The sequence below is a fragment of the Lagopus muta genome, chromosome 4 (assembly GCF_023343835.1).
Source record: "Lagopus muta isolate bLagMut1 chromosome 4, bLagMut1 primary, whole genome shotgun sequence".
Classification (NCBI taxonomy): Eukaryota; Metazoa; Chordata; class Aves; order Galliformes; family Phasianidae; genus Lagopus; species Lagopus muta.
In genome coordinates this window covers 63,573,454-63,600,346 of record NC_064436.1, presented here as the reverse complement: position 1 = coordinate 63,600,346, position 26,893 = coordinate 63,573,454, and the positions used below count along the sequence as shown (strand labels likewise).

Here is a 26,893-nt window from a genome sequence, read left to right as displayed (position 1 = left end):
CATTGCTGTACTTTAGGCAGATTATAAAAGTATCTTATACTAACACTGGTATTTTAAAACTTATCCCTGTTCAAAGGTAACATGAATCTTTAAAACTAAAATCACTTGAACTTTCTGAACATAAACGTGATAAACCAGTTTGGCACTGGCTTCTTTCCCTCTCCTTCCCTTAAGGAGGCTGCACTATGTTTGTGCTCACCGAGAAGCAAAACTTTCCAAAGCACTCAGTTAGTTCTTTTTCTCTGCATTCTCACTCTCTTTTTACAGTTCCAACATCTTTCTGCTGTTCATGTTTCTTGGCTACTATTGTCCCAGTGGTACATCTGTATCTTTTTACACACCGAGGCCAGATTCTCACTCTGATAGCTCTCTCCCTATGATTTAAAAGCAGGTACTCTACATTTATACCAGCATTACCAAGACAAGAACCTGGTCATGAACCTTTCATCACAAACCTAAAATGCAAACACTCTGTCTACGTATATAAGAGTCATTTAGCTGGAAAGCATTTCTGTGTCATTTATCTTAACTGCAGCAGGTAGCAATTTAACTGTCACTCTGCACATGCCAAAGCCTCTCAAATGCATCTGCTCAGCAGCTGATATCCTCTACTGCATAAATAGGCTTTCTCATCTTGTCTTCTTTTCCTCAGGTGTCCCCTTCTGGACCAGACCAGATAAGATGGAGAAAAAGCTGCTGGCAGTTCCTGCTGCCAACACTGTTCGTTTCCGATGTCCAGCAGGTGGAAATCCAACTCCCACCATCTACTGGCTGAAGAATGGCAAAGAGTTCAAGGGGGAGCACAGGATCGGGGGCATCAAGGTAAGGCCTCAGTTTGGGTCTATTGCAGAGGTTTTCTACAAACTGTAGGAGATGGTGTTTTGCTGTGATGAACATTGGTACATGGAAGAGCATGATGACAGCTGTGCTGGAAAAGGAGTGTTTCTGTCGGGCCTTGCAACTGCTCAACATGGAAATGTTAGATAGGGCTGCTGTCCATTGGGATTTAAGACTAGTTGCCTTTGAGTTTGTTTACACTGACTATTGATGGATTAGTTAAAAAAAGGATAAGTGTACTGGGTGCATTGTGGACAGTAATGAGAAAGTAGCTTCAGAAGCTTCCATCCTTTTTTATGGAGATTAGCCCGGGTGCATGAGCAAGCTATAGCTACTCCCAGTTTCCAAGGACAAATGACTGTGCCATGGTTGAAGGTGTGGGAAGGACCTCACCAAAGGGCTGTGCTGGTGGTCATTCATATTCCTGTGGAATAAATCATTGATCCCTGATCAAGTGTAGCATCCTCCTGTATCCATAGTAATAGCAATCTGCTACTTGGTTTTTTCCTTCTCCCTCTTTCCTTTCTACCAGACAGTGTTCTGGAAAATACTCTGACTTGAGTGCGCAACATAACCCAGTGCACTCAAGTGATTGAATTATCCAGAAGTTTCGTTGCTACTGTACATGACAAATAACAGGATTTTAACTAGAAAATCAGCTGCTGCAATTTTTTCTATTCTTTCTTTGTCCCCTGAAGGTCACAATCAAGACATATTTAGGAGGAGTACAGCTGGCAAAGCTGAGTATAACAATATCAGACTCTGAGCAATTATTTTCAGCTTGCACTCCACCAGCCCTGGCATCTCTCTGAGCTAGTTCTGAGGAAAGAAAGGGATTTTTCAGAAGGCACCTTCACTAGAACCTTAAATAGCTCTATGCTGATGCCTACCACATCTGTAACCCTCTCAAAAGGGCTCGGCATGCAGAGCGTGCAGGGCTCCAGAAATCAGAAAATGATTTGAAAAAGCATTCCCTCTCCACCGTTTTTGGACTGTTTCTTTCCTGTTAGCTTAGGCCCATTTCTGAAAGAGCCCATTGTGGTCGTTTCAGTAAAGCCTTTGAAGATCCCTCCTCAGCCCTGTCCCTGTTCCAGCCTGGACGAGGCTCAGGGCACACTTGGTTTTAGATCTGAAAATTTAAGGAGAGCGAAGATGTGGGGAAGCAACTCCTGTCTATAAGCAGTCTTACAGCAGAAAACATTCATGAAGCACAACCATCTTTTACTAATTGTATGCTGTAAGGATCATCATGAAGTGTTTTCAGGCTTGCGTGCGCTGTTTAAATGGCTTTTTACAAAACTATGTGACATCAGCTGCACTAAATTATGCTTGCAGAATAAAATGTGAAGCTGAAAGCAATTCCCCTACCCCCTTCCCAGTGGTTTTAATCTATCCTTGAGTTTAAATTGACACATTTCATCCTCTGCAACATGGTAGTGTCTTTGGCATTGCTATGCTTTGTTTCTCTAGGGGCACCTTCCAGCAACAAGCCAGTGCTTAAAGAGCTGTTGAAGGCGATGTCAGGCCAATTACAGCAAGATTGGTTTAAGCTTTCTGCCTAGTTATGTTTCCTTGTCCTTCTCATGACATAAAGACATCTTTCTCTCTCTGTAATTTTCCTTCTCATATTTGCTTGCTTTTGCTCTTGAGCCATAGTTAGCTGTAAGTAGTCTGATGCAAATCTCATCCAATATAAATATACTGATAGATATCAGCTGAGATTTGAACCAGAAGAAGAAGTTGAAAACCTGCTCAGTATCTCATGTATTTAAGATTTAAATTCCCTGTTACAACTTAGCTTCATAACAGGATTAGGCAGCTTGAAAACAATGGGCAATATCCAGATCTGGCAGCGTTTGGTTGGCTTGCTTCATGTCAAGATCTGGTCTTAACCCAGAAATCATTGAGCTGGGAATTTTTTCATTTGTTCTCAACATGCATGAGAATTTAAACATTGATTGTGAAAGGTGTGTGGCCAGTAGTTGAAAGTTCACTACTGTTCTATTTCTGCCTCTAGCAAATGGCGTTTAGATCCTGTGTGATTGTCAGAGCCCTCTTTAAATTCTGTAAGAGAGAAGGGCAAGTGTTGAAAACATGAAACCTGGGTTAAACTGGGCTTCTTACAGTTCATCCTTAACTGATAGAGGAAAGAAATTCATATGACTTATCATATGAAATTTCCCAAAGAGCATTAATGATTAAATCCTTGTTGGAATCCCTAATATTGTAAGCCTGTGTGTGTTAAATGACCCTAGAAGGAAAGATCCAGGGGGAGGGGAGGTAGAAGATTATCCCTTCCCCAGACCATCACACTGACTTGCATACCAGTCTGGCAAACACTCACTGAGTTTCCAAGCGTGTCTGCAAATGTTTGTTTCACAAGAAGCCAAGAATGACAACACCAAATAAACCAGAGGGATTTCTAGTATCTCACCAACTTGATTAATAGCTGCACTAAATCATGTCATGTTTCTAGTGTTTTATCAAGTACAGTAAGCATGCTAAGTTGGGAACATGCCTTTTTATTATCCGTTACATCTAGACCTTTAAAAAGCACTATTGCTTCTAGAAGAGTTTTCTCCCAGAGTTCGTGCCCCCAGGTTCACATCTTTGTTCAGAGTCCAAAGTCCCTGTTACAAACCCAGTGATAAAAAGGTCCTTGAAAGTAAATACAAGTAAAAGACCTAATTTGGACCTGATTCTATAACACATTTTAGACTAGGGAGTTAGCCAGGTGTCTGGAGTCCCAGTTCCTTGGAGCAGTTCCTTGGGGTTCCATAGGCAAATGCAGTGCTGAAGAGTGGATTAAAAGAAGTCTTTAGATACATCTAAGAGACAAACATGTATATACGTAAGCTACTAAGCAGCAACAAATTTGCATTCAAACTTTCTTGATAGTTCAGATAGAATGTTCAGCTGTGAACTTGGGGTTCAGCTCTTACAGCTCTTGTTGCCCTGTAATTGCAGTGCTGTTAGAGATGAACCAAGTGGAATGTTGCTTTACAAAAGGTGAAATGTTAGTTCTGCATTGAACTTTGTATGTGCCATTCTGGGTGGACAGTGGGTACAGTCAGACATCTGCAACAACCATGGCTCCTCTGAAGACTATAGCCATGGCCTCCTGCTACATATATAGAATCACAGAACCTTTTGAGTTGGAACCTATAAAAATCTCCTAGTCCAACTCCCCTGCAATGAACAGGGAAATCTACAGCTAGATTGTGTTGCTCAGAGCCCCATCCAGCCTGACCAATGCTGAAATGGAAAGAAATCTTATATTCACACATCTGAAAAGTAGGATTCTCAGCACTGCTATTCCAGAAACATAGAGGTGTACAAAGCATGGGGCTTCGTCAGAATGGCTTTTTGCTAAACAAGCTGTTTAAACTGTTAGGTCACATGACTCTAAATCTTCTCTTTCCAAAATTCTGTCTTTAATTGCAACTTGGCCCTTTAAAGGAAAGAATGTGGATGCAATTTATATGTAGCAAAAGAGGTTAAATAGCTTCATATTTGAGTTCACCTGCTGCAGCAAGGAAACTCCAGGAGCAGTTACATCTTTGTTTTTTTCCATGAGCCTTTGACATTCTATAGCTCACCATTACTGTAAACTCTGGCTTCTGTATCCTTGGAATCACCTCCTCAATGTTTAATGAAGTTAAAAGTCCTGATCAGAGAGGCAGAGACATCAAATGAATACTCAGAGATTTGGGGAGCTTCTGTATGTTTTGCATCTTGAAGTCATCTGTGTTCATGTTGGTTGCTTTCTGTATTAATTCAGGATTCACTTTCCATATCCATTATTTCCCCTGAACGTGTTACAAACAAGCATTCTATCCAGGAGTGCAGCGCAGTGGGTCAGACTGAGACATGGGTTGTGCTTTCCCTTCCTGCTGCTGAACAACCAGTAACTCTGGACATACATTCAGAAAAAACAACTAGAATGAAGGCGTAGTGCAGAATGAAAAGGACTGACCAGACATGAGGCTGAGCATATTTTCTACTCAGTTATTGATGGAAAATGTTGGGGGCTAACTCAGTTGTAGTCAACCATTTCTGTTCTGATGGCCATGCTGTCCCCATAGCATAGACATTCAAAATATGTTAGGGTGAGAATTATGAGCTTTGTTGTTCTTAGTTATCTTTATGGGTTATGTAGCAATTGGTAAGATTCTGCAGACAAGAATGCAGTGTTTTGAGCTGATGGAGTCTCTGGACCTGAGTGGTCTGGCACAGGGGACAAGCGCATCAAGTCTAGATGATCATTATGGTCCATTTCAACCCAAGCCATTCTATGATTCTGTAATTCTGTGATTCACATCAGAGCTGTCTCAACGGATGTCTTCTAAACTCGTTATTCTAATGGAGATGCCACCAGTGCAGCAGTCAGCAGTTTTCATTGCTGTTATTATTGTGAAAGCATCTACAGGCCCCCATTGTAATCTCAGTGTGTTACATTGCATGGGACTGTTTATGCACTGGTCTTAATTTCTTTTCAAAGTAAGCTTTCAGTGATCCTTGAAATGGCAATGTACAGTCTGGCTCTGAGGTCCATTCATGCTGGTCAAGAATGCAGGAGTTCACTGATTGCTCACTGAGTTGTAGGGTCTGGTGATGGTAACACTTGACCATGGAATTGATGGTTTCATTTCTTCTTCCAGTTGCGACACCAGCAGTGGAGCTTGGTGATGGAGAGCGTTGTGCCATCAGATCGAGGAAACTACACCTGTGTTGTGGAGAACAAATATGGCAATATTAGGCACACGTACCAGCTTGATGTTTTAGGTGAGATTTCATTGTTTTCCCTCAGCAACTGCTTTGCGGTGATGTTGAACAGGCGTATGATAGGATGCAGGAAGCAGAAGCCTGGTTCCCTTCCCAAATAACTGGTGCCAAGAGGAAGCCTCCTTTTGACCAGCAATTCCATTCCAGATGCTGATGAATAAATTATGTAGCAGCCTCGAGAGAAGGAAAGGTGTGAGTGGGGCTGAGATTTCTATTCTGTTCTTTGTGGTTTCTCTTTGTTTGGTTTGAGGAGCACTGGCTGGTAAGGTGGGCAGGATACCTGAGATGACACTCCCAGTCTTCACCTTTTCTGCTGAATAGCAAGGAATTCCTCATCTGGAACAACTCCTGCCAGATCACTGTGAGCTGCTACCACTGAGCAGCATTGTCTCTTTCCATCATGAGCACTGACGGATGCAGAGAGGAGTCCTTGCTGGAAGGAGAATGGATGAATTCACATATTCCTCTTGTAATTTTTCAGAACGGTCACCCCACCGACCAATCCTGCAAGCAGGACTGCCTGCCAATCAGACCGTGGTGGTTGGGAGCAATGTGGAATTTCACTGCAAGGTCTACAGTGATGCCCAGCCTCATATCCAGTGGCTGAAACACGTGGAAGTCAACGGCAGCAAGTATGGACCTGATGGGACACCCTATGTCACAGTGCTGAAGGTTGGTGCTTGCTCCTTCTGTTTACTCTCAGGGCATCCCTTCCTCTGCCTTGGTCTCAGTGTTAGAGAGACCAGCTACATTGTGGGGTTACTTCTCAGAGAAGCCCGCTGTCTCGTGGCAAAAGACATTAGCACTGAGTAAAGGTTCTTGCCATCAATGGAAGCCATAAAATTTTATAGATATGTTCATAAACAAGGTGTAGACTAGCAGTGCAGCAAGAACCAGAAGCTCTCAACAGAATATGCTCAATACCACAGTTTCTAGAAGGGTGTTTATTATTTAAATCAGATTTTTGTGAGCTCCGGGTTTCATTTTATATGATTGTTTCATGTCTATGAGAAAAAATAATGAGAATAAGCCAAGGATCACGGTTGGGATTGTTCTTTTCTTTAAGCCTGTGCAGTGGAATACTCTGCTTTTGGAGGGGGAACAGCAAAAATGTCCTAATGTCAATGTTCCAGACTCTTCTGTTTGCCAGAGACAACACAACTACTGTAGTGGCATAGATAAGCAAAGTAGTTGCAAGGGCTGAGGAAACTGTGAGAAATGCAGTATTATAAAAGGGAAGCTGTCAGATTGCATTTGACCTAAAATTGGAAAAATAACCCTTTTTACTGCTTCAATGGAGGTATTTTCAGGGCTTATTAAAATGAAGGGTTCCCAAGTAAAACACATTCTTTCCTTTTCCAAGTACACTGCAGCGCACATGTACTAAATAATGCTCAGCTCCCGGCACCTGAGAGCCAAGAGAGCCTTGTTCCAGCCATGAACATTTGTGAACCATGCTATTATCCATGCTCAGGAAAGCCTATATTTTATTGAGCAAAAACTCACTTAGTAAAACTCCACTTTGCAAATGCTTTCTAGAAAGGGAGTTTCCAGGTTGCAGGCAGAACAAAGCCAGAAAGTCTGGTTTCTCCTGAGCCAGTGCAGATATAAAAGTAGGCAAAAAAACTTTGGACTTCTAAACCCCCCTCCCCCTCTTTTTGTTTCATAATTGAAGGCATCCTGTGCTTGTGTGTATTAGAATAGTGCCAAATCCAGTTTTTCTGCCTCTGGAAACAGATTCTGTCCTTTCAACTTAAAGCTGAGGCTGTCCTCATGGACATCCCCTGCGCAAGGCCTGCTGCACACACCCTTCTTTCTCTTTGTATGAAGTTTTGTTGTTTTTTTATTTAAAACAAACTTATCAGACAGCATCTACAAAACTGTAACTCAGCCAGATGCATGATAATAAAAGCCAGAGACCCTGGAAATAATTACACAGATTGAAATAACAGATTGGTTGGAAGAAATGGCTGGAGACAGCTCTTCAGGATTGGCAGCAGGCGCTTCTCGCGAGTTGATAAAACTTTTCATTTTCTGTCTGTGTCTCCAAATGTGTTTGAATTATGCATATTTGAATTTCCCCCTGGTTTCACAGCCCAGCAGCACGCTCTGAATAGCTGCCTGTGTCACATGCCATCTTGCATAGTCTCCAAACTCCGTGTGTGGTCCCCATGGGATAAAGTGGTACCTTTTGGAAGTTCGCAGAGCCGCTGCGAACAGTGCCTTGTGTCACAAGCACAGGCTCCCATTTTGCTGTGGCAAAGAACATATAAATAGTCCATATAAATAGCGTTTTAAAATTACGTTGGAGCGGCACCGGGGTGGCTAGGTAATTAGAATTGCCAAATACCTCCTCTTCTGTGGACGCATTCCTCGAAGGGGAGCACAGGCAGGAGTTTAAAAGCAGAAGTTTTGTTTGGTTTTATTTTTGCTGAATAGGACCAGCACACGTCTATTTACTACTTCTGGTTAATCAGGAATGCTTTGAATTGTGTTAATGCTGGCATCAGCACTGGGGCATGGAGCATTTCCATTTTGGGATGCATCTTTTGTGTACCAGTCCTGGGCCTCCACAGAGCTGTAGCAGGCCCAGCTTTGCAGGGATTCTTTTCTGGGTTTTTTTGGGTATATGTGCTTATTTTTTTCAAAACAAAAGATGATCTTGCTGTCATCTTCAGGCCTGTACTTTGGCTGCATGGACTTGTTGACCTTATGTCATGCAGTGCTTTTGCTTTCAGGCAGGATCCTCTTTAATGGCCTTAAACAAAAAGAGGGGAGATTTAGGTTAGATGTTAGGAAGAAATTCTTTACTCAGAGGGTGGTGAGGCCCTGGCACAGGCTGCCCAGAGAGCTGTGGGTGCCCCATCCCTGGAGGTGCTCAAGGACAAGTTGAATGGGCCCTGGGCAGCCTGATGCAGTGGGGGCAGCCAGCCCAGAGCAGGAGGTTGGAGCTGGATGATCTTTAAGGTCTCCTTCAGCCTTAGCCATTCTATGATTCTGTGATCCTGGCCTTGCTGCAGGATCCTGGTAGTGGTCCTTCTGACCACAGCTTCTTGAGAAAGGGCCTCCTACTCCCAGCAGTATGGTGCCTTCAGAGAGATAAGGCTTTTTTATCAGCCTGCCTTTCCCTCCTGCTTTTGGGAGATTTACAGGAGCTGCTCAGGAGCAGTTTGTATAGGAGGAATATCTCGGTCTCCATCAAAGCAAGGAGAGATGCCCAGCATGTGAAATTTCCCCATAAATCTAAATTGAGGACAAAACCCACCCCAGACCAGATGGATAAATTGAATGCTGTACTTTCAACCCATTTTTCAAACAGCTCAACAATACCAAGCCATCACCTGCGCCAGTTCCTGAAAGCTAGGGCTCATTTGTGATCAAAGGCAAGCCCTTGTTCTTTGCAAAACACTAAACGCATTCCAATTTCAGAGGGAGGCTGGCAGCACAGTGCCCAGGCTTTGTCAAAGGCTAAATTGCACATTCTGCACTGAAACATGCCTGGTTTAATTATAAACAAGGCAGCAACAGCAGGGAGGCACATTTCCCCACTGGTCAGGACAGACAGACCTTGCAGCATGTGAGCCTCAGTGATGAGATCAGGTCAAAACCAGTGGTGTTTGTCATCAGGCATGGGCACAATGGCTCCATATTGATGATAACCTCTGGGTTTGGCTTCCAGTAACCTATGAGATCCATCAGCCCCATTGATTTTAATGGGCTGAGAGCTGCACTGGCAGGATCAGGCCCTGAAAACGGAAATCACTGAGGTGAGGCTGGAGAGCATAAGAACAAAACTGAGAAATGCAATTGGTGTATTTTCATTTCCAGGGCTGAAGCTGATACTTTCCTAGAGTTTCCCCAAGCTACTACTGAGGCCACCCAAAGTAGTTGCTTATTTTCAAGCAAAATACAAACAACTGTTAGGAACAAACTGATGTGCAGTTGTGAAAGCTTGGAAGAAGAGAAGTAAAACTCTGCTTAACAGTCCGAAGCTTGTTTGATTTATGTGCGCCACTTTATTTAGTAAAGAAGAGGCTCCTATAAGCAGTGGAAAAAATTACAGCTAATTTCTGAAAGGCAAAGTCAGCAGCGAGTTTCAGACCGCCACTGCTTATATTTTGTTTCCAAATTCTATTTTGGAATCTGATAATTGAAACAGTATTTGCCGAGCCGAGTTGCAAACACAAATCTCTGCTTAAGCCCTTTCTCTGGTGCTCCTGTCTGCGGAGTTATTAAGGAGCTGCTGTAGGGTCTTTACTATCAGATGGAGAGGTGGGAAACTGTTCTGTTTTGGGAAGAAATGACATGTTCCAGCAGCAGGAACACCAGCGAAGGGCAGAAGGGTGACCTGTGTGTGATTTGGGGACTTCTCTTCTTTGCCCAGGTCCTGGGTAGGTTGTTCATCACAGGGTGATGTTGGGATATTGCTACAGCCAGGAGGAAAATAGGCTTGAACAGTCAATCCTAGCTAATGTAGGTTCAATTGAGGTATTGTTTGGTTTACTGAAGTTCAGGTTTCTGTCTATTCCTGCAGTCTTGGATCAGTAAAAACGCTGAAGCCGATGCTAACCTAAATCTGTTCAATGTGACAGAACAAGATGAAGGAGAATATCTGTGTAGAGCCAACAATTTCGTAGGCATAGCCGAAAAGCCATTTTGGCTCCACATTCGCAAACCAAAACCAGGTAAACCACAGACTCTGTCCCAAGGCCCTGGCAACTGCAAGAATGAGCTGTAACATTTTAAGAAGCTAGTGATTAAAATTACTATTCATTTTGTATTACACCCTGTCAACTGACGATGAATGGCTTTATCTTATTTTCTTGCTATTTTTTTTTACAAGAATGTAACGCCTATACAGCAATTGCCATGGAAAAATTCCCACAATAAAATGACTGTCAAATTTTGCTATCAATCCTTCATGCTTTTATTCCTTTCCCTTCCTTTCAATTGAGTGCTGATAACAGAACTGCATGCTAATTACCTGTGACGTTCAGCACTCTGGAAAACCAAGCTGTTGCAAGGTTTTTGCATCCAAAACTGATACAGTCACTCTGGACTGTCTTCTGTCCCTTGGAGAAGTAATTGGGAAATAAGTCATATATTGGCTTGTACAAGCAAACACATTAAACGGAGAGCAGCACAGCATGCTGAGCTCTCTGGTGTGACTCCAGCTGTTCCGGGGGTGTTTGACACCTTCTTGTGATCTGTGATACCATGGTATCAGAAGCTGGATAATGGGTTTGAAATGCTCATCCCGAAAATCATTCTTTAAAAAAAAAAAAAAAAAAAAGGACGATGCAGTATTCTTCAATGAACTCAATGTTTGTGTGTTCATCTGATCAGCACTTGAGTCTTTCCCCACTATCTCCCCCTTCCTGTCTCGTTTCCTTCCATCTTTCCCTGTTACTTCCCCTCTCTCCTACCTTGGATTAACCCTACTAACCAAAGTCAGTCATATTGTGGGGGCAATTTTTCATTTGGATGCTTTTGCTTGCATGCTTCTTTAGTGGGACAGAGTAAGAACCTGGTGAAGGGAACTTTTTTGCTTTTGACTGCAGGTTGCAAAGGGGAATGAATGAATATATGTGGAAGATGGCCAATAGAAAAACAAAAACAACAAAAAAACACTTTAATCTGCTTTTGAAATTTGCCTGTGGTGTCCTCACACTTGCTGGGAATGTGGCTTATTCTCTTTGTTTTCCTTCTTTCTATATGTGTGTGTTTTTTTTCCCCTTAGACAGCAGGTGTTAACACAACGGATAAGGAGCTAGAGATTCTGTACTTGCGAAATGTTACTTTTGAGGATGCTGGGGAATATACTTGTCTCGCAGGGAATTCTATTGGGTTCTCACATCACTCTGCTTGGCTGACGGTGCTACCAGGTATTTCCTTCTGTGCTGGCCTCTCCTTCCCTCTCCAGGGTGCTCTGACATTTGCTTTAGAGATGCCAGGTTCCTGCAGACATGTTACCCAAGGAGGACCCCGTCTGTGATTTGTTGTGCCAGTGGCAAATTGGCACAGCAGAAGACCCCTGTTGCATACTCACAGCTGACAGATTTTGCATTTCATAAAATTATAGAGTCATTATGGTTGGAAAAGAACACTAAAATCACCTAGTCCAACCATAAGATCATCTAGTCCAGTCATTTCATCCCAGGGTTTAAATTCTTACTGGAATAATGATACAGAATGGTGTATATCTTCTTAGATGGTGATAACCCAGAGGTGCTCACAGCCTCTGCATTAGGAGGCTGTCATTAGATACCAGAATAGACACTTTGGCTTCATGTGCTGCCAGTGTACTCAGTGGGAGAAGAAAACTCCTCATCAGATGGTCCAGGGCATCTAAAACCTGCACATACAGTGGATCATTTTATGGAGAAACCTTCCTGTTCAACTCATATCTCAACCTAAAATCAGATGCACAGCTGGTTGGTATGAGTATACCTATCCCCTCTTTTAGCATTATTTCTGCTTCATGGATGAGCAGGCCCAGACATTGATCTTAAACAGGAGGTCCATCAAAGTTATCCATGATCAGAGCCCAGGAGCTGTAGCTCCCAGTGCACCAAAGGCCATAGCTGAAAAAGATGAAAGCTGTTGTAGACTTGAAATCTGAGGCCCGAGTGACCTCAATTTTGTGATCCTTTCATATGCAAAGCTCTCACTGACAATGAAGTCAGCACAGAATATGCAACAGGAGTGGTCTGCCTTCAAAAGGGGTTCAGGGCTGTGCCTTCACCTGCAGGATCTACTTCCAGCTATGGGGGCAGCCCAAGAAAGTATGAGCGGTGTGAATGTGGAAGCTAAGTGGGTGCTGTGCCTTGCAAAGGCTGTAGCAGCAGCCCTGAAGTGTGTTCTTTACTGAAAAGGCACCCAGATTGGCTTGCCCAGTTATAAACCACACTTGTGTCTAGCTCACAAACACATCTATCTTGAGGTGTGTTTAACAACAAGGAACTTTGGCATCTCTAGTCTTCACTTTGTCTGTGTGGGTGATTTGGTCTTAAATACTTCTCCTGGGTCCCATGCCTGACCCTCTGCAGGTAGGATCTGCTGGTCTTTTCTCTGTTCATTTGCCAGCTTTAAAATAGCTAATCTGATCCTGGTTCTGCTTCTGCCATCCACTGGATGAGAAATCACTTAATTTGGTTAGAGCACTAATATCTCTGTTATTTAAGAATCTCCTCAACCTGTCTCATTCAACCATTAGATTACTTTTAAAATGTATGAACCCATTATTCCTATTTAGACAAATTAAAATGGGAAGGAAGAAAATCAGCTGAACTTTATAATGAAGTCAGCTATGGAGAAGGACAGCCATCTGTGCAGCAGCAGGCTCCAAAGCACTGCCTTCCACAGTAAAGAAGGAGCAGCATCCAGCCCTCCTGGGGAACCTCTGCTTGTGCACCCCTGCCCTCTCTAAGGAAGGAAATGGAGCAGAGATGCTGTGATCCCAAGAAATCTGGAAACCCTTCCCCATCATAAGAGATTGCTGTCTGGCACATGGGCGCACCTGAGCAGGTGCAGCCTCCATGGTCACCCATGGCTGTTTCTCCATGTGCATCTTGGACATCAAAGACCTGATTTGGAGCCTGCTGCTGCAGGTGGAAAAGCTCCCACTGATTGCAAAGCATAGATTTAAATTGAATTAGCAAGCTAATCATGCTGGCATGACTTCATTGTAAAGTTTTCCGTTGCTGACTGTTCCTCTGATGCTGATTCACCCTTAGGGGACAGAAATCTGGTTTCATCATGGCCCTTCCTCTGTCCTGAAGTGAGCAAAGTGCCTGTCCTGAAGGGAGCAGTTGAGAATTGCAGCTGAGCTTTGCTGGTCCCAAAAGTACATTGATGGAAGGTGACCAGCCACTGCTGATGGGCTCATGCCATCACCCTGCTGGCTCAGCCACCTCTCCAAGCCATACCCTCCAACAGAACTGAATTTTCACAAAATAATTATGTAGATATCTTCTGTGAGGCTTTTTCCTTTCGTGGTGCATTACTCCTGGGTGCCCTTTGAGCCCTTTGGTCCTTCAGAGCAGGCACTGATCTGATGCAGATCATCATGGGAGGTCCAGATGTGCTCACTGGAGGGGCCAGATCAGCAAAAGGCAGCGAACCCCCATCCTGCAATCCTTGCACATCCAAGGCAGCCCATAACATGGTTTGGATGTGTGGAGAAAGCAAGATGTGGTTCAGAGGGACAGACACATGAAGGTGCCTTAAGTCTAGAGCAGTGGTTTTCAACCTGTGGGCTGAAGGCTGTACAGCATTATGTCAAAAGACAGTAAAAGTGTCCCAGGGAAAGGCAAATCAAAATAATACTTTAGCTGCAGCTGCATGTGGAAAACCACTGGCCTAGGAGGGTCACCTCATTGGAGTTAGTCAGAACGTTTGCGTGGATAAGCAGGTCCTCCCCACATTCTTTGTGCTGTGTGTGTGTGGTTATGGACAGGCAGTGCTGGCCCCACCTGACCGCTGTCTCTTGTCGCCCTGCAGCAGAGGAGCTGATGGAAATGGATGATTCAGGCTCAGTGTATGCTGGCATTCTCAGCTATGGCACTGGCTTAGTCCTCTTCATCCTGGTACTGGTCATTGTGATTATCTGCAGGATGAAAATGCCAAACAAAAAAGCCATGAACACCACCACTGTACAGAAAGTCTCCAAATTTCCACTCAAGAGACAGGTAACAGAAAGTAGATACAAGATTCCCATTCCCCCCTATGTTCATTCCTTTTTTTTTTTTTCCCTTGCCATTTTCTTTATAGGTGAGAAACTCTACCAGAAGGGCATTGTCCAAGAGCAACATAAGTTGGCTGCAGTGTAGGAGTTTATTGCCCTTTTATTCATTTATTTCCATTTCAGTGGAGCAGTACCTGGTGGCAGCTGCTTCAGGTCCATGAGCTAATGCTCCCAGTACACTTGTGGATGTCACAGAAAGCTGATCTTGCTGGGGAACCGTTTGATGCTGATAGAGGGGTAATCTGGGGAGCAAGAGGCTGTTTTCATTGAGGTCATTAGCAAACTGGAAACCATTTCTCATAGATCCTCTGTGTAGCTAGAGATCATCTTCCTCCATGTAGCTAGAAATGCTCTGCCACATGTAATTGCAAAGGGGCTAGAGCAAAAGGCACTGTGTAAAATTACATAGGGAAGTATACAGATGTCCCAGCTTTGACTTCAGGCATGTGGTGGCCATTTACCATGCCAGAAGAGAAGTCACCCCATAGCCAGTCATACATGTGTTTGGAAGCAGGCAGAGCAAATTAATTCATTATTATGCAGCTGCCAAGACTTCCTTGCAGGAGAGCCCTGGCTGACCTGTCTCTGCTTTCCACCAGTGAAGAACCTGACCGTGTTTGCCTAGATCAGCAAAATTTTGCAAGGGTGGGGGGCAGTGCCCATGTAGAAATTACCAGAAAGGCGTCAGTATACAGAGCTACTTCAAAACCCCCCATCTTGAGCACATTCTCACCTGCTTGGGATACAGTTGGCAATAACACTTAATTTGCTCTACCCAAGCAGGTGTCGTTGGAGTCCAACTCTTCCATGAATTCCAACACACCCCTGGTTCGGATCACTCGTCTCTCTTCCAGCGATGGGCCGATGCTGGCCAACGTCTCTGAGCTGGAACTTCCTCCAGATCCCAAGTGGGAATTGGCACGCACTCGGTCAGTCAAACCCACCAGCAGGGTCCCCATGCTTCCTGGGAGTGTCGCCTCCCCAGCACCTGCTAACACACCTGCTTGTTCTTCCCTCCAGCCTGACCCTGGGGAAGCCGCTTGGTGAGGGCTGTTTTGGCCAAGTGGTGATGGCAGAAGCAATTGGGATTGATAAAGACAAGCCAAACAAGGCCATCACGGTGGCTGTCAAGATGCTGAAAGGTATGGGGAATCTGTGGAGGGTGGAGCATCATATTGTGCTGGGGTTTCCTCTCTTCCCCTGTCTTTTAAGTCCTTTATACAAACAGATCCATAGAAGAAAGCAAGAAGAACCACTCTTCCGCTTCACTCATGTAGCCTCGGGGTGTGGGCTGTCTCCTTGGAGAGGATGTAAAGGTGTAAATCCCATCAGGAGAAGGGAATGGGAATTAACTCAGTTCTTTGCCAAGGGGTAATATGATCACAGAGAAGGAGGGAAAGCACTCTCACTTCTAGCCATTTCCAGGAACTGGTCTGCTCTTTACTCCCCCCATAACCAAAACTGGCTATTGAAACAGCAGCTTGTGCAATACACTCAGCTGGAGTTTACAGAAATTCAGCTGCCAAACTCCTTCTGCCCTCTCATTGAATAGCCTCAGTCCAAAAGTGATGAGAGCTGGAAGGGAGCCCAAAATGGGGAATGTGCAGGACGCCTCCATAGGAGTCCTTGTTCCTCATGTGTAGACAAAATGACCAGAAGTTCCAGGAGTTCAGCAGGAGCGGGCAGGGCAGACACTCTGGCAGTGTGCAGCCCAGGTCTGAGGTTACACAGGGTGACATCTTTTACATGAAAACATTTCTTATCAGAAAAAGATTCTTTAGATTTCTTTCGGTCCATTCTAAAGTTGTTTTTGGAGGCAGGAACATTTCTATCTCTTCACATCAAAGCATTCATTTGAGGAGATTTTCCCCATTTTTCTTCTTCTGTAGAAAATGTAGTTTTCCATGCAGAAAAATACATTCTTTACACTGTCCCCCATCCCAGCTCTGACCTTCCTGCAGCCTTAACTCTAAGCCCCTGGACATAAGGGAGGAAAACAGTCATAGAATCATGGAATGGCTTAGGACCTTTAAAGATCTTCTCATTCCAACCCCTTACTATACAGGGGATACAATGCAAGAAAATGATGCAAAATACCCGAACTGGCTTTTTTTCTCCAATATTTGTCAGGATGAAGCAGAAGATGAACAGTATTATTGATTTACATATGAGCGTTTTTCTCATATCTTATTTCTCTGTATTCCTTTTTTCTTTTTGAACTTTTTTTTTTTTTTTGTGATAGTAGTTTTTGTTCTTAATTTGAGACTTCTTCCCAAAAAACAAAGAGTAAGATGTTTCGCATATTTGTTCCCCATCAGTCTCTGCATGGCTATGCCACAATTGTATTAAATGCTTAACAAAACATTCATTTTGTTCCTCTCTTGCTTTCTGCAGATGATGCCACAGACAAGGATCTTTCAGACCTGGTCTCTGAGATGGAAATGATGAAAATGATTGGGAAGCACAAAAACATCATTAACCTCCTCGGTGCCTGTACACAGGACGGTATGTGCTGGCAGGGCTCAGGGAGCTGTTTCACATTCCTGCATCCACAGCATTGGTCTTAGTCTCCTGCATGGCTTTCTGGAGCTATTCTTGCCCTGGATAGGAACAAACCACTGTATTTGATCAGTGCTGAGAAACTTTTCCTTCTTCCTCTGGCTTGCTCACAAATCAACTGTGTGAAACTTGCCTGGGCCCTGCTGATGGCCAAATAGCTCCTGCCTGTTTCTGATGTGGTTTGGCTTGAGTTGCACCTTTCCCCGATGTCCACCTTTGTGTCTTTCTCCTTTTCTCATAAGTTTACAGTTAGGTCCTGGAGTTTTGTGATTGTTTAATTGCTGACTGACTGTCTAAATTTACCCAAAAGATGAGATTTAGGGTTCAGCCTAGCCCTATGTCTCTTCTAGCTGCTGATGGTGCTCTTGCTTGCAGGACCACTCTACGTGTTGGTTGAATACGCATCGAAGGGGAACTTGCGGGAATACCTCAGGGCACGTCGCCCACCTGGCATGGACTATTCCTTCGACACCTGCAAGCTGCCCGAGGAACAGTTGACATTTAAAGACCTGGTTTCCTGTGCCTACCAGGTGGCCCGGGGCATGGAGTACTTGGCATCACAGAAAGTGAGTTGAGAAACCTCAGCTGATAAAAACATTGGTCACAGAATCACAGAATGGTTTGGGTTGGAAGGGACCTGAAAGCCCACCCAGTTCCAACCTCCTGCTGTGGGCTGATTGCCCCCCGCTAGATCAGTCTGCCCAGGGCCCATCTAACCTGACCTTGAGCACTGTAGGAATGGGCCCCCCATAAATCTCTGGGCAGCCTGTGCCAAGGGCCTCACCGCCCTCTGTGTAAAGAATTTCTTCCTAACATTTAACCTCAGTCTCCCTTCTTTTAGTTTGAATTAATTTCCCCTTACCCTATCTACCCATGTAAAAAGTCAGTCCTGCTTGCAAGTTCCGTTTAAATACTGAAAGATTGCAGTTGAAATCTCCTCAGAGCCTTTTCCAGGCTCAAAAACCCTTGAGAGGAGACCCATGTATTCAAAGACAAGTAGTGCTGTGTGTGTGTGCAGGACAACCTCAGGCTTCTCCCTTTGGAGGCCAGATTTTTCATTACAAAGGATCTTAATGTTTTTGCGAAAGGCTTAAGCTGTAGCAACCTGTTCCTATGTGCAGGCTACATCCATGAGACATGTGGCTGAACCAGTCTTGCTGCCACCTCCAGACCCTTCAGCATCTCCAGAATGCTAACAAAAAACACAAACGGCCCAGACCTTGGTGCCTGCCCCCAGCATTTCAGCATCTGCCACTTGTAGAATTAATTTATTTTCAGATCAGGGCTCAGTCAGCAGTGGTTAGGGTGAACATCATGCAGAGTTGTGAGATCTCACCTTGGAAAGCACTAACATGACTTTAGTGTCAGGAGTTCCATGTGCCCCTGACTTCCCCCCCCAACTCCCTGGTGAGATTGCTAAAGATAAAGGACACCTGAGAGGAAGCCAACATCCCTCTTGCTGCATACGTGTTTGTGGTTGCAGCCAGCATGTGTAGGCTCATTGTAAGCAGAGATGGCAGTGGATTTGGCACATCCGTGCCCACGATGCTTCCTGGGGAGTGCTTTGTTGGCATATGACTGCAGTTCATAGTGGTGGTTCACAGTGGCTTAAAGCCCTTTCTGCACAATGCTGGCTACTTTAACTTCTTTCTCAGATAATGACTATGATGTATTTTGGGTAAATTGGGAATATTTTAATTAATTTGAGGATTTTTACTCCAAATATCAACCAGCACTCCTCTTTGTGGAGCAAATGCATTAGAGACAAATTAGTATACCAGTAGGCGCCTACAGAAGAGGAAGGTTTGATTTCTTAGCCATGCATCCCTTTTGGAGAGAAACACTGCATGGCTGTGTCAGTGCTGAGGCTTCTGATGAGGTGTTGCTAAGAGGTGGCTCCCACTGAGCATGCATGATGAGGCGGTGACACAGAGAGCCAGGAATTAAGCAGTACTCACAGCTTTATGAGCTTGAGAGTCAATGAAACGGCAGCTCATAAACCACACATTGCTGTTAGATCCAGGCTCAGGCAGCTAACAAGCCCTTATTTATTGACTTGCTCACCTTTCACAGTGCATTCATCGTGACTTGGCAGCCAGGAATGTGTTAGTCACTGAGGACAATGTGATGAAAATAGCTGATTTTGGCCTTGCTAGAGACGTTCACAACATCGACTATTACAAGAAAACCACCAATGTAAGTACTGAACTGCCGTGCACATGCAGCTTTCTTTCTCTCAAGGAACTGCTATCCCTGCAGGAAGTGGCCCTCACTCCACATCTCCCTTTACAGGGAGGCAAAAGAGGCTTATGGGAAAGAAATCTACTGTAGCCCACCTGGTGAAGAGCCATAGGCAGGCTGGTCCCAGTCATTCTCCCACCATTCATTTTCTTCCTGACAGATGTTGCAGGTGCTAGCAGCTGGTTGAGAGATTGATACCTCTGTCAGATAGACTCTAGGTTAAGGAAGCTGAGATTTTACCAAAGAGAGCCTTTTCTAGCCTACTGCTCAGCTGTTCATAAAGGTCCCAAGGAGCCAACCTTTGGCTCCGCCAGAACCCTTTTGAGACGAGTATCCCTTTTTTGTGTGTTTCTGGAGCTACATGGCTTTCATGTATTTCTCTCTGCTTTTTATAGCAGCTCTATGGCTCCACTAACAAGGGTGAGGATACCCAAAGCAGTTTAGATTTTCTGTAGAGCTTAAGATCGAAGAGCAGGAGGGAAGACCAGTGTCATGGTTCACAGCCCTACAGCAACTGCTGAGTTCAGAGCAGCCCATGATACATCCTCCCCATCACTGCCACAGTGCAGAGCGTGAAGCATGTCCCAGCATTCCACAGCCTTGTAACTGCAAGGAGTCTAAACGCTCTGCAGGATAAATGTTCTGCAAAGCTCACTAGCCCATACTGATTCCTTGCAATATCATAACGTGATTTTTAGAAAATATTGGAAATTTTTATTCCAGCTAAGGTGGATTTCCCCTGTTTGAACTGCAGTGTGTAGCTGAAAGTGTAACCCCATTTGTGCACTCTGCTATGTCCCATCTCTAGCTGCTTATCCTAATGAAATGAAGGGTAAGAAAGAACAAAACTCTCCTGTAGCCAAATTACACCTCAGCCTAGCAGCAGTCCTTTCTTGGACTTCAGGGGCTGGTAAAACTACTATTTGTTGTCTCTTTTGTCGAATGGGATAGGCATGTTTATAACCCTGATGCAGAATGGTCCCCTGGAAACCTGGGATCAGGGCTCTTTTTCACTCCAGTGGGATCAAGATTTGATTCTTGGAGGATCTGGCCCTGGTGAATACTTTCAGAAATTCCGCTGTAGTTCAGCCTAAGCAGGATTTGGGCTGTGCATCACATCGTTTCTTCCAATCAAAGACATGAAAAGTGTTGTGCCATGCTCTGCTTCACTGCTAGGTGCATATGAGAGCAATTGGTGCAGTTCCCATGCTAAGATTTAGATGCTCTGATATGTTAAACCTGCTTTGGCAGGGAAGTACAGTTCTCTGCAGAGAGCATTTACCACAAAGATTGTCAGCAAAGATCCAGGGATCAAATGCTGTAATCTGTTTACATGTGGCCACTACTGCTTTGCGCAGTGACCGGGAAGACAGATGTGATTGTTAATGAAAATGTTTCAAACTGGATTAGAAAAGAAGATTCAAATGGTGCCGTTGTGGCTGGGGGAATATGCTGATGGGATGTTCCCATTGTCTTCCTAATCACAGGGTCGGCTGCCTGTGAAATGGATGGCTCCAGAAGCATTGTTTGACCGGGTCTATACTCACCAGAGCGATGTGTAAGCATTATCCACATTTGAAAATAATAATAAAATGACAGCAAAATAAGCACTATCCCAAAGACAAACGTACTGCTAAACTCAAGCTCTGTCCAGGACACCGGGGGATGAAAATGCAAATGAATCAATTCCAGGCTGCAGCTTTGCACACGTGGTTCTGTTTTACTGTTATCGGTTGCTTTTAACTAGGGATCTCTGGTAAGCTGTTGAAAAATTACTGGAAGGCAGGCAGGTATTTCTTGTGTGGTTTATAGATGAGGAGATTCATTCTGCAGGCTGCTGTCTTAAAGACTGCTCTTTCGTTTTCCTGACTCAAAGGGAAAGCAGAACAGTCTGGGAAGCAGTTTCAGCAGTTTTCATCGCATCTGAACTTCACGCGGACCAAAGTAGCTCAATATGCATACACTTTATTTCAATATTTGGTTAATAATGGTTTTTTTACAGTAATTTAGCAGACAGGCTGCCTGTTCCCCAAGGCTTGCCGCTTGCAATTGGACAAATGAATCATTTCTATTTCTGTAAATTTCACATACTTTGGCTTTATTGATCTTAAATCATAGTTTCCATGCTTAGGTAATGCTGCATGGGGCATGACAGATAAATCAAAGCTAGAAAATGGGAGAGAGAGCATGCCTGAAACAGAGACAGATAATCCCTGTTTTTAAAAAGAAAATGAAGAAGGCAGAAGATATTTTTGAAAAGAGGACTTTTAACCAGAGCACAGCTGCAGGAGTGGAGTGTGTAACATTAGTGCTCTGCTGATTTTTGTTGGGGTATTTTTCTCTCAGCTTAGCCAGTGAAATGAGTGTTGTAACAAGCAAGTTTTGGTATCAGCTTGCACAATTAGTGGCCTGTGGTTCCAAGCCTGCGATTCAGTGAAGCTGTGCATGAATAATTTGATTTGTTCCATTCAGTGGAGCTGGTGGAAGACCTAACAAAGAGCTGGGGGTAATAGATGGGCTGTCACCTATCTGATTAAATGCTCATTTCAATTTCAGACTTGGTGCCTGGGATTTCTGTGCTATTGAGTTGGATCAGCAGAGATCTCCAAGTAACTAGTAAAAATGGCCTAGGCAATTAGTCATGCTATTGATGACTTTGTTAGCTATGCATGGCTGCACAGAAATAAAGCAGAGCAAGGGGAAGGGGATACTGGGGGAATGGGGGGGTGAATGTGGAGGGGGAAAAAAAAAAAAACAAACAAAAAAAACCCTCATTGAATTTTAAAGATCTTTCTTTGGTTTCCAGCTGGTCTTTTGGAGTGCTACTATGGGAGATCTTCACTTTGGGAGGGTCTCCATACCCAGGAATTCCTGTTGAAGAACTCTTCAAACTCTTGAAAGAAGGCCATCGGATGGATAAACCCGCCAACTGCACCCACGACCTGTGAGTGGAGAGGGGTGACCCTTTCTCCTCTTCCCACTCCCCCTTCCCTCTGTGGCCACAGACTGCCAGGGCCATGGCCAGGCCCTGCTTTGGGCAGTTGGGGTGTCACATTTCATCCTCATTCGTTGGGTGGCAATTTGGTGTGCAGATCTGGGATCTCATCCTTAGGACAGGCCCTCATCCTGCTTTCAGACCACATGCACACATGAGGTGAGGGCTCCACAAATCCCTCCTCCCATCCCCAAAGTAAGGTTGCAGTCTCACACCCTCCTTGCCCCACACCTCAGGGACGCCGTCTTTGGAGTTACGGCCACAGCCCATTTTGTATCCCAGAAAATGACATAGTTATGTTCAGTTCCTTCCTCATTTCTTCAGCTCCAGTGATTCCTCAAGCCAGCCTGAGTGGAGAAGGCTGTGCCTACCCATGCTTGGAGGGGAATTGCAGCCATCCCCTCAGCACTGGGCTGCCTCCCTGCTGCTCCTGACATGGCGGTTGTGGGGCTGGGCTATGTGGTTCCCCTCGCCCATAGCTTTTTTCTCAGGCAGACAGAATTCTAGGGGTGAGCTTCACAGTGAGTGATGAGCACTGCCATGGGTGACAGCCCACCTTGTCTGTCATCTTCTTCCTGGAAAAGCTGGAGAGTTGAGCAGAGAAAAACCTGATAAGGTTCAACAAGAGCAAGTGTAGAGTCTTGCACTTGGGGAGGAGTAACTGCATGCATCAGTACAGGTTAAGGGATGACCTGTTGGAGAGGAGCCAAATGGAGAAGGACCTGGGTGCCCTGGTGGACAGCAGGTTGGCCATGAGCCTTGCAGTGTCGCTAAGACCGCCAACGGTAGCCTAGGGTGCATTAAAAATAGCATGACCAGCAGGTCAACTGAGGTGATCCTCCCCCTCTACTCTGCGCTGGTATGACCACATCTGGAGTGCTTTGTCCAGTTCTGGTCTCCTCAGTTCAAAAAAGATAAGAGGTAATCTAAAAATAGTCCAGCAAAGGGCCTCAAAGATGATTCAGTGCCTGAAGCATCTCTCTTATGAAGAAAGGCTGAGAGATCCAAGGCTGTTCAAGCCTGGAGAAGAGAAGGCTGAGAGGGATCTCATAACTCTTTATAAGTATCTAAAATTCAGGAGTCAAATGGATGGGATTAGTCTCTTTTTGGTTGGCCCAGCAACAGGACAGGGGGCAATAGGCGCAAACTGGAGTGCATATCATGTTTGATATGGAGTTCCATATGAAACATGAGCAAGAACTTTACTGTGGAGATGACAGAACCCTGGATAGGTCATGGAATCTCCTTCTCTGAAGCTTTTCAATAACCACCCAGATGCTTTCCTGCTCAACCTACTGTAGGGAACCTTCTTTAGCAGGGGGTTGAACTTGATGATCTCTGGAGGTCCCTTCCAACCCCTGTAATTCTATGCCTGGTAGGTACATGATCATGCGGGAGTGCTGGCACGCCATCCCCTCGCAGCGACCCACCTTCAAGCAGCTGGTGGAAGACCTGGAAAGAGTCCTTACCATGACATCCACTGATGTGAGTGTGGTGTTGGTGTGGGAATACAGGGAGAGGTGGCTTATCTCCAAGCACACTAACAGGTCTGTCCCCCTTCAGGAGTACCTGGACCTCTCGGTGCCCTTTGAGCAGTACTCGCCCGCTGGCCAGGACACCCACAGCACCTGCTCCTCAGGGGACGACTCGGTTTTTGCACATGACCTGCTGCCTGATGAGCCCTGCCTGCCCAAGCATGCACCCTGCAATGGCGTCATCCGCACGTGACGGCCCCCCTGGACAGACGGATGGACAGACAGGCAGTGTGCCCACCCTGGCGCAAGTGCAGAGCGCCGAAGACAAACCCATAGTGAAGGATGTTTCCATTAAACTGCTCAGTGATGCCAGAGGATTTTTGTTATTGAGCTGTTCAGGGTAAAAAAAAAAAAAAAAAAAAAAAAAAAAAGTTAAAACATTTTTTTTTCCCCCCATTTGCTGTATAAAAAGTCAAGAAGCACTGTTTGGCCTGAAGGAACTCATCTCTTGCCAAGATGATCTATCATGTATGATTTTTTTTTTAATTTTTTTTCTTTATTCCTAAGCAGAATGTTAAATCTGAGGGCACTGCCCTCCCGCCTGCGCTTGCTGAGCGCCAGAGTAGCCAATCTGTGCCTACAACACAAAGAAGAGGAAAAAAATCTTCCTTTTTTTTTTTTTTTAAAAAAAAAAAAGAAAAGCTAATGAAAAAAAAAATGTAAAGAATGTAGAAATTCTTTGCTTATGCAATCTGTACATGAACCTTTTTGGTGGAGCTGAAAAGCCACGTTGCCTGCAGGGATTCATATATTTATAGAAATATCTATATTTTTGTTGTCGTCGTTTTTATAGCTTCGTGACCTTATTTCCCAGCTACATAGAAGGAATCTTTTTCAGAAGAAGAAAAATAAATAATACACAAATCAAGATGGAGGAAGAACTAAAAATTTTAAAAAAAGAGACAGTCAAGTCATCCTATAGGAGGAGAGCACTGCCTGGCCACTGGCCATGTCCCGTAGGGATTGCACACCCATGTGGCATCTGGAGCTGTGTCCCAACCTACAGGAAGAGCCGATCTGGGGAAAATCTTGCTTTTTGGAGACGGGTGTTTGCATACTTTTGCTTTCAAAGGGCAAGTTGTAGGGGAGAAACTCCTCCAGCCCTTGGCACCAGCGGTTTGGCTCCATCTACATGCAGTGACTTGGAGAAAGAAGTTACGGGTACCTGTAGGCAAGAGCCTTTAACTTATATCAAAAAGGTTTATTCCAGAGAATCTGTGTATATATCTATAAATATATCCTGTATATATATAAATAAATATATAGGGGAAAAAAAAAAAGAATGTATAATACTAATTCAACATAAAGCAGTACTGAGAGAGTCTCAAAATATGAGCATTGCAATCTAGGATATACTGATCTGAGTGAAAGAGAAGAGTTGTGTTTGTTTTATATCTTCACAGTTTTGTTTTAAAAATTGTACGTTAACATGTATATTTGTAAAGTTATTTATAGACATTAACATATCTGTTCTTTGGTTTAAATAGCATAGTGTTACTGTAAACTTTAAATTTCACCGAGTTTAAGGGTGGTTTTTTTTTTTTAACTTATTAAAAATGGAGAAAAAGTATATCAATCAAGTTTTTCTTTTGTGTTTATGGGAAATATTGAAAGAATGTATAGATGTACAGTCCTTTAACAAATTACATTTAATGTTTTATATATATATTTTATATATATGTATTCATTAAAAAAATATTAGTTTATCCTGGATTGCAGTGAGCAAAGGTAAGTTTATTTTTCAATACATCACCAGTGGTTAAAACCGAACAAATAGCAGAGAGATGGTTTTTACGTATTTCAGAAAAAAGAGGGCCAAGATTTCTTCCATCACTTTAACCACTGTTCATTACTGGGGCGTGGGTGTTTATTTTTCTATTTTCGAATGAAGGTATTCTTTGTGGTCCAGTCAATAAGTAGCACGCAGCAAAGCAACGTGTTGACTTTGGATGACGCGCATTAATTTTTTTTTCCCCCTGTGCCTGTAACGTTGTATTTTGGGTTTAAGAAATACCATACGGGCAAAATAGCAAGAGGAGTGACACTGTTTGCAGGGGAGATGCAACGACTGCATATTTCTTTTGCATTTAACACATTGAAAAATGCCAGTAATGCCTAGTTTTCTGTTTTTGAAATGCTGTGCTTTTTTTGTTCCTGAATGTCAGACAGCAGTGAAAAAAGAACCTTCACGTGGCTCAAGCTGACAAGGGGGGAGGTGTTGGGGTGGGCTTTTTTTGTTGTTGTTTGTACCTTTTTTTTTTTTGTCCAGAAGACTTCATCTGCTATCACAAAGAGGCAAGGAGAAATGCATCCTGAATTCTTCCTTTACATTTTTCTCTGGTGCACATTACATATCAACGTTTCAGAATAGCAGGATGGCAGCATCTCATTTTTAACTTTTTTTTTTTTTTTTTTTTTTCCTTCTTAGAGCCACAAAATCCTTATCCTAAAATAAATAATTTATAGTTTGAGGTTATTTCAATGGAAGCTTGAGAAGGTAGATTTCTATAGAATTTTGTTTTGTTGGGATAAAAAAAGAAAAAGAATTTTTTGGTATTTTCTTACAAATGTCTGCTAATTGTGTACATTCCAAGTACTCGAAGCGTTGTGTTTCGTGTACTGAAAAAAGAAAATGTACAAAACTGTGCATGATTTCAAATGTTACTAGATATTATAAATATATATATAATTTATTGAGTTTTTACAAGATGTACCTGTTGTAGACTTGTTGACTTAACATTTCTTATTCAATGCTTATATAGTTTTATAGCCTGGACTATTATCTTTAAAAGCTTAAAAAAATTAAAATTCCAATTTTGTTACATTTTATACTGTTGATGTTACAATCCACAGGTTTGCATAGCGTGATTTTTCAACAAGCAACTCTGTTCAGTTTATTTTAATAATGTACTTCTGTGCCTGACAGCTGCAGCTGTCAAAGGTGTGAGACAAACACTAAATAAAACTATTCTGCTTTTGTTAACATGGCAAACTTAATTTTACAATAATAATAATAATAATAAACAAGTTGTTAAATTCTGGGGTTTATTCCCAGTTGTGAGGGTCCTTTGGAGAAAAAAAAAAAAAAAAAAAAAAAGTAGAAAAAGTAGCCCTAGCACAAGGGCAGGGTTTGCTAATGAAACCTGGGTTTATTCAGAGCAGGAGCTCTCCCACTAAGAGAATGGTTTCTGGGAA

At 43.6% G+C, this 26,893-nt stretch overlaps 1 protein-coding gene across 4 annotated transcripts in view; it reads left to right on the top strand.

The window, feature by feature from the left end:
• FGFR3 (fibroblast growth factor receptor 3) overlaps positions 1 to 24,981 on the top strand; it is a 49,787-nt gene extending 24,806 nt beyond the window's left edge. Inside the window, exons 4-17 of one of the 4 annotated variants that reach the window (XM_048942831.1) lie at positions 653 to 822; positions 5,499 to 5,622; positions 6,104 to 6,294; positions 10,157 to 10,307; positions 14,125 to 14,312; positions 15,149 to 15,297; positions 15,389 to 15,510; positions 16,763 to 16,873; positions 17,303 to 17,493; positions 19,001 to 19,123; positions 20,656 to 20,726; positions 21,975 to 22,112; positions 23,543 to 23,648; positions 23,727 to 24,981. In XM_048942831.1, the coding sequence (XP_048798788.1) occupies positions 653 to 822; positions 5,499 to 5,622; positions 6,104 to 6,294; positions 10,157 to 10,307; positions 14,125 to 14,312; positions 15,149 to 15,297; positions 15,389 to 15,510; positions 16,763 to 16,873; positions 17,303 to 17,493; positions 19,001 to 19,123; positions 20,656 to 20,726; positions 21,975 to 22,112; positions 23,543 to 23,648; positions 23,727 to 23,891 (2,000 nt within the window). In that variant the 3' untranslated portion in view covers positions 23,892 to 24,981. Of the gene's footprint in view, positions 1 to 652; positions 823 to 5,498; positions 5,623 to 6,103; positions 6,295 to 10,156; positions 10,308 to 11,362; positions 11,508 to 14,124; positions 14,313 to 15,148; positions 15,298 to 15,388; positions 15,511 to 16,762; positions 16,874 to 17,302; positions 17,494 to 19,000; positions 19,124 to 20,655; positions 20,727 to 21,974; positions 22,113 to 23,542; positions 23,649 to 23,726 lie in introns of all 4 variants that reach the window. The other 3 variants (XM_048942832.1, XM_048942833.1, XM_048942834.1) reach the window with 3 other exon arrangements.
• Positions 24,982 to 26,893: the final 1,912 nt, after the last annotated feature.